Source organism: Plectropomus leopardus, chromosome 16 (assembly GCF_008729295.1).
Source record: "Plectropomus leopardus isolate mb chromosome 16, YSFRI_Pleo_2.0, whole genome shotgun sequence".
In the NCBI taxonomy this organism is placed as follows: domain Eukaryota; kingdom Metazoa; phylum Chordata; class Actinopteri; order Perciformes; family Serranidae; genus Plectropomus; species Plectropomus leopardus.
In genome coordinates, this window is record NC_056478.1 from 31,053,957 (window position 1) to 31,064,485 (window position 10,529).

Here is a 10,529-nt window from a genome sequence, read left to right on the forward strand (position 1 = left end):
CTGTTGATGTGATTGTTGTAAAGTATCAATGACTCAACAATTGTTTGGCCAAGTGCTGAGAATTCTGGCTCTGAAACCTCAATTTCGGAACAAACACTACCATTGGAATTTGAAGATTGCCCCTGACCAGCAGCTGAGGGCTGTCGCCTCCTGAGTAATGAGTATATATGTTTCTGTGTGAGGGGAAGCACTGAGCATGCTGGGAGTCCAATCTTTGTGGAAGCATTACAGACACTCTTTTCATTGCAGGGAAGCCTGTGCTGAGGTACTTTTCCTGTTTTGACAGATTAAAAGATAATTCTAATTTATTACAAGTTGGGTCTTGTTTTTATAACTTTCTCTGCCATTTCTAATAATGCCCGAACTGAGAATTTCTGGGATTTTAGGACGTTTCTAGGGTTTTATGATGTCAAGCAGCGCAGGAAACACAGTCAACTGCAACTAAAACAGGTATTTATTGCTCCCTTATCGGCATTGATGGAAACACAAAACCTAATTTTGCTCCTTGCCTGACGAAATGAATGACGTTGGGATACTCAACTTGGCAAAGCATGATTAAATGCTGGTGTTTTAAAACAGTAGCAATAAATGTGTTATTCCATTAACACTTTGACACCTGAGCAAATTGGCTGATTTCTGTCAAAAATATGGGATGAAGGCAATGAGAAATGAAGGGAGGAATGACCCAAATATTAGCAAGAAATTAGTGAAAGTAAATAGTAACATTACCTGAAAATTTGTACAAAAGTAAATTAATTAAAAAAACCAAACAGTCAACTAAACTAACGAACTAACTAACTAACCTAAATGGAACGTTAAAAAAAACAAGGAATATAACCGGGAAAAAGTGCTTTGAAAATTATAATATTCTGTGAGATACTTTAAAATATGTAATTATGATAATTATAATACAGTTTTCTCCTATGTTTTTCCCCCAGACATTTTCCCCTAGCTTTTCTTTCCTTTCCAATTCCTTTTCTAAATCCACTAATTTCTTGTAATTTGTCGATCATTTCATACCAAGTTCCTCATTGTCAGTTTTTCCCATGTTTTAAACTGAACTGCTTTGCTAAAGGCTGAAAGGTTTCAAAATTTCTAAAAAGCGTCTAAAAGTGGCACAAGAAAAGACGTTGCTCCAGGTTTCAAAGGATTAAACACAAGTTCACATGGTGTTTTCTTCCATCAGAACTCCTGATTACTGTCTGACTATTAGGGCCTATCCAGGACTGATTTAGGCATAGTTTTTAACCTCTTGGGTCCTGTTTTGAAAATCTGGAAGGTAAGGTAAGAAGGGGAAATCACATGGCAGAGTAAAGCTTTAAAGGACATTGAAACACAATGTAGTCTTTAGTAAATGGCTTCTGGTTTCGGATAATTAGATTATTCACAGGAGACAGACACAGACAGTCATAAAACTCTTTGTCCTTTCTGCTTCTTCATCTGCTCTGTGGTGGGAGTGCATAAAAAACTACAGGAGTCATTATCCCCTCCTGCCACAATGATGCGCAATCAAGTGCAATTTCTTCCGTAATTGGGTGTTTATGACTCAGGTCCCATTAGACGCCTCTCAGTCCCCTCCATAAAGAGCCCCATAAGACCGTCCAATGAAACCACATGCAATGCTTTCTGGGGAAAAGGACAACACATTTCCCAGAAACTGCATTATTCTTTGAAAGGGGATTCACAGAGATTGTCTGAATATGTCTGAGTGTATTTGACATGAAGCATACTGTAGCGCAGCCTGGAAGCGTGCTTGTTCTCTGAAGATGTGCTTTAAATGTCAAAGATGAATTTTTGGTAAAGACTGAACGTCCCACGGCATCATAAAGTTTCTATCAGTTAATGCTGTGCTCTGATGGTCTAGTGCAGTGATAATCAATCTGCTTTGCTCTAAGGCCACACCACATTTGCAATACGGCAAGAGGTCACGGGCCAGTCACAGCAGCCCCACACGTTTCTAGGATTTTAGCACTTTTTATGGTTTTCTGATGGTTAAAGGATTTTAGCACATTTCTAGAATTTTAGCATGTTTCTGGGATTTTAGGATGTTTCTAGAATTTCAGGACATGTCTAAGATTTTAACAAGTTTCTGGGATTTTAGAAAATGTCTAGGTTATTAGGACATGTCTTGGATTTCAGGACAACCAAGAATTGTTAGATGTTTTTAGGATTTTAATATGTTTCCATGGATTTACCAAGTTTCTGGGATTTTACAACATTTCTAGGATTTCAAGAGATTTCTAGGATCTTAAGATGTTTCTAGGACTTAAGCACATTTCTAAGAGTTAAGTACATTTCTAGGATTTTAGGACATCTCTTGGATTTTAGGGTGTTTCTAGGATATTAGGACATTTCTCAGGACATTTAGGATTTCTCTAATATTTTAGGATGCTGCTAGTGTATTAGAATGTTTCTAGAATTGTAGAACATGTCTAGGATTTTAGAATGTTTCTAGGATTTTAGTGCTTTTTAGGATTTTAGCACATTGCTAGAATTTTAGTACATTGCTCGGATTTTAGAATGCTCTAAGGATTTTAGCACATTTCTAGGATATTAGGATGTTTCTAGAATTGTAAAACATTCCTAGGTTGTTAGGACATGTCTTGGATTTCAGGACATTTCAAGGATTGTAGGATGTTTTTTTGGATTTTGGTACATTTCCACAGATTTTGGTACATTTCATGGATTTTACAGCATTACTATGATTGAAGACATTTGTATGATTTTTGGATGTTTCTTGGATTTTAGGGACATTTCTCAGATTTTGTCATGTTTCTAGGATTTTTGGACAATTTTAAGATTTTAGAAGGTTTTAAGGATTTTAGGACATTAGGGTCTTAAGTAGGACCTCTATCTGGGGGGTGTGGGGGATCCTCCAGTGACACTTTTTTGATAATCAAGCTCTATTTTGATGCTGTTTTATGCACTCTGACACCTTATGTATACTAAAAGGACAAAAACAATTCCTATTGTGAATCACTTGATTTTTATTGTGAATTAGAATATGGTTTGGGGGGCCACCTGGCACCCTATTGGGGGCCCAATTTGGCCTGTGGGCCTTAAGTTGAGTATCACTGCTTTAGAGTAATTACAGCTGAGTGAGATTCTTTGCTGTAACATTTTTGATCTAATTAATCAAAATATCCCCCAGTGTGTGTGTGTCCGTCCCCTGTGCCCTTCATACTGCAGCAATTTGCCAACGCTGCCAGTGAGGCTTGTTCACTCTGTGTGTGTGTGTGTGTGTGTGTGTGTGTGTGCGCGTGCATGCGTGTACATATGACTGCTGGGCTGTGTGCCTAGTGTGTGTGCAAGTCCTGTCCCCAGCAGGGCCTTGTGTTGTGCTGACAGGAGTAGTCAGCAACTCAGCCTGATCCCTCTCTCTCTCTCTCACACACACACACACCTACATACACACACACACACAGCAGCCATGGAGCTCTCTGGAACAGCCGTACTGTTCTTCCTCACAGTGACCCCTGTGCTCCGGCTCTGTGCTCAGTAGCTCAGCTTTAAACTGTTAGAGGCTTCCAAACTGCATGTGGTTTTCGAGGCTCTCAGACAGAGTTTGCCACTGATGCTGTGATCCGGTGTATGGCCTGTTTAGAGCTGGCATCAAACATCCGACTCTGGTGGTCTGATCACAACTGGGTAGCTCTAAATCCAGGTTTAATTGCCACTGAGACGCATTCCCAATCCGAACACTCAAACCACTTGCCGAGGTGGTCTGGGATACATCTGACTGCTTTTCTACATTAATGTTAAGGGCAGCCATCAGTTAGCATAGCATGACATGTCACGTGTGATGGAAATATCTGGCCTATCACTTTTAAATTGTCACCTCGAGATCTCACATGTAGATGCAGCAGCCAGTAGCTTCAGATCCTTGCTACTTTTTTGCTATATTTTGACACCATGGCCCCTTCTGCTGAAGCACAACTTTTCCACAATGGAGACACTTATCAACGTTGGGAGAAGTTGTATAGTGTTTGGACTGAATGCAGCAGACCGCAAGAGGATCCCCACCAACGGCAATCGCCGAGCAGCCAATCAGACCAGAGGGACTTCTAAAAAAAAAAAAAGAAATTTTGACAGAAATATTGTCATTTTTATTGTAAATGCATATTGGCTCCAAATATGGGTTATTGGTCTCATTCAGTACTAAAAATTCGTATTGGTATCGGCCCTGAAAAAACAATATCAGTCGAACCCCTAGTGTGGATATAAGAAAAGTTACCAACTGCAGCTTTAAAGAGGTAAATGAGGTAACCAAAGAATCATTTAAGGATCTAAGAAAATGAAAAACTTCTTTTTGAGCCAGTTGAGTATCCAGTCAAGGTTTTGTCTTGTGTGTCCACTGACTTCCTGTCCCCTGAGGCTGCTGAGAGTGTTGTCCCTCAGGGGTGTCTGTGTTTTTCTGCATCTGCTCTAAAAAACAAACGTTTGTTCTAGTTCCATCTGCTGCCGTGTGAAAGTCAGCGCGTCTTTGGCGTGTGTGTGTGTGTGTATGTATGCATGGCTTTGTGAGCGAGACAGAGGGCGTTTGTTCGATCAGCATCACGTAAAGTTGTGTCACGCTGCAGCCCAGCAAGCCAGACGTTACGAAGTAGTGAAAGAAAACAGCAGAAAGAGAGGAGCGCTGGTGTTTCTGAGCTCAGTCATCAGGCCTGAGAGCGAACTGAGCACCAATCAGAACCCACCACTGCACAGAGCTGGATTCTCATCGGAAAACAAGAAAAAGTTTGTTTGTTGTTGTGTGTCGCTTCCTCTCGGCTCCCAATGTGTGTGTGTGTGGCGGCTGAAGTGACCTCCGCTGCTGTGACCTTCAGGCCGGACGGGGCTCACGCTGTGAAAAACAAGACATGCTCTCATGATCTCATCCCCAAAACCAGTCGCTACTGGTTCAAACTGCACGTTCATTACCACAGCAAAGAGAGGGAGAGAAAAGGGGGCTGCAAGGGGGGGTGTCAACAACAGAGGCAGAGGAGAGAGAGAGAGACACAGGATGATGCGGCGATACGGGTAGAAACTAAAAGAGAAGTGGGACACTGAAAGGAAAAAGATGTAGAGAGAACAGATTGGGAAGACAAGATGATGGAAGAATACAGAAGTGAACACAGCAATAAAAAAAGTTAGGATTGGGGACAGAGACGAAGGCAAAGATGGAAGAGACAGACAAACCTTTTTACACCTTTTTACAGAGCTGGGCGATCTGGCTAATAATGTTATTGCAACATATTTCTTATTGGTCGATACTTATTAAAAAACTCATCATTATTTCTTTAACCATTAGGGACTGTTTGGTGCATTTTATATTCTTTTCAGTCTTCATTTTTTGGTCATTTTGTCTGCGTTCATGCATATGGCATACATTTTGGCAAGATTGTGTATTTTTGTTTAATCAGTGAATTTCCTGCTCAGCTCCTACAATATGTCTAAAATACACTGTGGAAACTAAATAGTTATATTCAGACTGTTAAGGTAAAAAAAAAATCTCCATTGAAAGCTATTCCAACTGCCATGTTTGATCCCACAGCCACCAGAGCATAAAAACATGCATTGTATTATTTCTGGGTGTCATTCTGGGCTTTTGCCTTGGAATTTGTCATTTTTACTTTTTTCCTTCTGATTATGTTTTTTTTTTTTTCATACTTGCCACTTGGAGAACATACATTTACTAAGTGTACTTTCACAATCAATGTTGAAATCATTGGCATATTTCAGGCTGAAATGTTTCAAAAACAGAGTGCAACAGAGCATTGCTCCCATCGCTGTTCTTGCACAACTTAACGAGACTTGACCAAAAAATTACAAAAATTTAGAAACAAAGACACAAGAAACAGACAAAATTATCTGAAAATAATCACCCCCCCCCCCCCCCCCAAAAAAAAACCAAACAAACAAGGAAAGTACCTTTATAAAGTATATATGTTTATTTATTTCTTCTTGCTCCTCCTCCTCATCTTCTTCTTCTTTGTCTGCTCCCGTCTGTCTGTGTCCGTCCACAGTTTGACATCAACCAGCTGATAACCTCAGTGAATGTAAGCCAGAGCCTCAGTCCCATCCACAAGCCGCTCGAATCTCCCAGCAGCGTTGGCAGCAGCAACAACAGTGGCGGGAGCGTGGGTGGGGCCAGCGGAGAAGGTGTGGAGCCGTCGCCGGTGGACCGCACCAAGGGCTTCTTCCCTGACGAATCGGAGCCTCTGCTGCGCTGCGACTCCACCTCCAGCAAAGACTCCGCCCTCAGCAGCGGGAACGGCCCCTTCATTACCAAAGGTGAGCCTGTTAGCCGTGAAGCTGGGCAGTGTCTGTTACCACAGCAACACATGATGCTGTGACAGACTTTATTAGTGTGAATAATTACATGAAACTCAACATTTCTCATACTTGCTAACCTTTGAATTTAAAAAAGTGGAGGATTTAGAGTTTTGACTGAGAAAGAAATCAAAAATAATAAGCACTTTTAATTTTAATCCTGAGGAAATAATAATAATAATAATAATAATTATAATAATAATAATAATAATAATAATAATAATAATTTGTCTATCTGGCATAAACTATAGTGAATCTCTGGGATAAAGTAAGGCGGGGTTTCCATGATCTGGTTTTTCATAAGAATCAAGAATTTATACACCTTTGAGTTACTTAGAGCACCACATTTTTGGAGCACAGAGCACACTCTGGGCACAGACGGAGCAGCAGAACGGCAGGCACAGTGAAAGTCAAACTGCTCATTGTCACTCTGCAGCAGCTGCTCATCTCTTTTGATCTGAGTGAGTGAGTGAGACATTGCAATTTTCAGTGCAGTTCCTTCTGTTCTGCTCCTCTCTCTGTCTCCACACCCTGTCCTGCTGGCCTTCGCTCTCGGCTCAGCTCCTCTCTTGATTCCCTTTTTAGAGCAGCAGAGTCCATCTCCCCCCTTTTCTGGTCACCCTGCTCAGCTCAGCCCCAGCTTCCCCACTACTCAGCTGCATTCCTGCCTCATGTTTTCCCAAGTTATTGAGTTTATTGAATTAGGACAGTGCACAACATATGCTGGTTTATTCCATGAATACCTCTAGTTGGTGCTCTAATATTTATTCCATTCTACTTTTATGTTTTTATGCTTTGATGGCTGTGGGATCAAAAACTGCAGTTTGAATGGGTTTCAGTGGGGCTTTTTTGCACTTAACGGTATGAATATGACAGTTTAGTCTCCAGTGTATTTTAGACTTATTGTAGGAGCTGAGCTGGAAATTAACTGATTTAACAAAAATACACAATCACACTAAATATGTATGCCATAAGCGTGAACACAGCCAAAACTATCAAAAAATGAAGAATGAAATAAAATGTGCTAAACAGGCCCTAAGAATTAAGGATAAATCATTTGTAATAATGAATAAAGTTTAGCTATTTGGTGTAAAGCTTCACATGCCACTCGCGCATATCTTCCATAAAGAAGCAGGCGTCACTCTGCTCCACAGCAGAGCTTCATGGAACAGCTGCATCAGTCACTCGGAAAGTCTGTGCACAACAAAGGAACAACAGAGACTCAGAAAAGGGCAAACTGTTGCTTTCTAATAATGTCTCATTTTCATCTCTGGATGTTAATTGCTTCATGTTGGTCAACATTTTGTATGCTGGTGCCCCCAAGTGGCACAACGAAGCAAAGGATTTTTAATAAGTCATTATTAGGACTTTTAATAAGTCATTATTAGTCATTAGTTCAAGCTGCACACATTATACAGAATTATAATAATTATATTCAGTTGAATTGAAATGTATTTCAAACATGCTAAAAAACGGAAAGGACAGAATAAACATATAAACATGCACAAAAATCCAGGACGTCTGGCTTGCTGGGCTGCACACTTACTTAATATTGTTATTTTTTTATTTATTTATTTAAGAGGAAGGAGTTCTAGTGACATTCAAAGCCAGGCAAACTTAGTCAGAAGTTTTAGAAAAAGCCCAAAGTCACTTTTAAAAAACCTGTCATATCTCCAGTGGAGACTATCTCCCTCGTCCTTCATCTTAACCTGACATGCATTCGTGTTGGCCACGACAGATGAGTAGCAGTTTCACATTATTCAAATATTCTCACACTCTCGTGTCTCCGAAAATGATATGGCAGCAGCACACTCTTAAATATATTGATGGCCAAATGAAGCCTCATGAAGCATTTTCTTTATTTTCTGAGCCAACTAGATGGCACTCTTGATTTAAAGAAAAAAACTCAAGGAATTGAAATTTTATATGTGCTTTCAAGTCTTTGTTGCAGCAAATAATTCATGAGGCTTCATTTGGTTATCACTACTTTAACATAGATGTGTGTATACTGACTGCCCCCATGCGGTCACTCTGGATATTGTTCTGAAAACCCCCCAAAATGTTCTGATTTTCCCAAATCTAATGTTATAATTTATAATAATAATAAAAAAACTGAAGAATAGCCAAAATGTATTAACTTTTTTATTTTCATTTTTTTCTCCTTTACTTGGAAGAACCCTATAGATTAAAATATGAAAAATGACTGGGATTTATTGGGACTGGTGATGTTAGAAATAACATCACCAGTCCCAATTATCATTTGGAACTCATCATTTAATTAATTGGAATTACTTATATGTTTGCCTAACTCTTTGTAAGCTGAGCAAAATGATCATACAGTGTAAGGAGAAGTTGAAGTAGTTGGACTTGTTGGAATAATGGGAATGGTTTACTTGGTTTGAATGTCATGAACAGTTGAATGGTACTAATAGTAGTGTGTAAGAGGAAGCTCAATAAAGTGTAAATAGGTTTAATTAATATAAAGGTCACTGAAAAGTTGAACATAAAAAACATAAAAAAGAAAATGTGGAAATTAAAGTTTTTCGGAAAAGCTGATGCTGCAATGCAGTGCTGGTTTAAACTGCTAGAATATGGTGAAGTAATAGGAATTGTTGAAAGAATGTAAAGTATTATAATGAACATCACTGAAATTTTCAATGTTACCCATGAAAAACAGACAGTTAACTTCATAGATATTGAGGTGAGGCTAACCTCAAATACTTCAGCTTTCCAATTAAAACCTAACTTGTCTTGCTTTTAGATGATATAGTGAGGGAGAGGACACCCTGATGAACACAGTGTCTAAAATGCAATTATAGCCATAGTTCCCCCTCTCTGTTTCCCCTCCAGAGAAGAAAGACACAGTGCTCCGGCAGGTGCGTCTGGACCCGTGCGACCTGCAGCCCATCTTCGACGACATGCTGCACATCCTGAACCCCGAGGAGCTGCACGTCATCGAGGAGATCCCAGCCGCCGAAGACAAGCTGGACCAGCTGTTTGAGATCGCAGGAGTCAAGAGTCAAGAGGCCAGCCAGACGCTGCTGGACTCGGTCTACAGCCACCTCCCGGACCTGTTATAGTGGAGGACAGAGGAAGAAACCATATGCATGAGAGCTGACGCAGAAAGGAGGGATGAGTCAGAGCTGCTGTTGTTCAGTTTGAGCTTGATTTTTGATCTGATGGAGTCTGACTCATCATGTGCCATGTCACATGATTGGAGCCAGGTGTGGAGATGAAGTGGTCTACTCCCCCCAATGTCTCTTTCAAATCTTTACTAGTACTTTATTCCTCTTTACCCTCCTTGTCTTGTGTTTTATACACTATTACTCCTTCAGAACACCTCCATCCTCTACCATGATACAGGGTCAACGCTCATGGAATGAACGCATTCTGAGTGTCACACCAGGGACTACTTTTTCCATTTTTCTTCAGTGTGTTCAGCCTTGTTTAAGGTGGTATTATAAGTATTGTGACCTTAACAGTGAGGCTTAAGAGCCTCCAAATTTAGAACAAGCTGGTTTGAAGAGACACTGACAACACAGATATATATTCAAAGCACTTTCTTTATCTAAACTGGCCAATGCCTTCACTTTTGAAAGGGTAATTCCGTTTTTTTTTGTCAGTTGTGCCAGTCATCCATGCTTTCCTTGCCTTCCACGTGATTTAAAAAAATCTGATTTGAAACCTGAGCAAATTGGTCTGATTTCCTTCAAAAACAAGGCAATGAGCAACAAAAGAGGGCATGACCAAGAAATTAGCAAGACATTAATAAAAGGTACAACAAATTGCATGAAGATTTCCAAAAACAGCAACAAAACAAGTCATCACCCATCGAAACAGACAAACAAGTAAAAACACTGCTCTTTGCCTTTAAATCATACCAATTTGCTTAGGGCTCAAAAGTTTAAATACTTGTTAAAAGCGTCAGAACACAGCACAAGAAAAGTGTTCCCGGTTTTAAAGAGTTAACATTATCGCTGAATAAAAGTAGGAAAGAAAACTGAACAGACAATAGTTAATAAGCTGACAGTTATAATAAATGTTACTGGTATTATTCTTTGGGTTTAAAGTGGTTTTAGATTCATAGATATTTTGCCCAGGAATGAAGTGACCCATACATCATGTGCCTGAGCTGATCCCTTTTCTCAGCGTCTCTCTGTTTCTTTCCACCACCTCCAGTTGCCTGTACCTGGAGCACATCATTTGTGGGTCATTTT

At 40.0% G+C, this 10,529-nt stretch overlaps 1 protein-coding gene across 1 annotated transcript in view; it reads left to right on the top strand.

The window, feature by feature from the left end:
• tnfrsf21 (tumor necrosis factor receptor superfamily, member 21) overlaps positions 1–10,165 on the top strand; it is a 55,643-nt gene extending 45,478 nt beyond the window's left edge. Inside the window, 2 exon segments of the mRNA XM_042503574.1 lie at positions 6,006–6,273; positions 9,163–10,165. Coding sequence (XP_042359508.1) covers positions 6,006–6,273; positions 9,163–9,392 — 498 coding nt within the window. The 3' untranslated portion in view covers positions 9,393–10,165.
• The last annotated feature ends 364 nt before the right edge of the window (positions 10,166–10,529 follow it).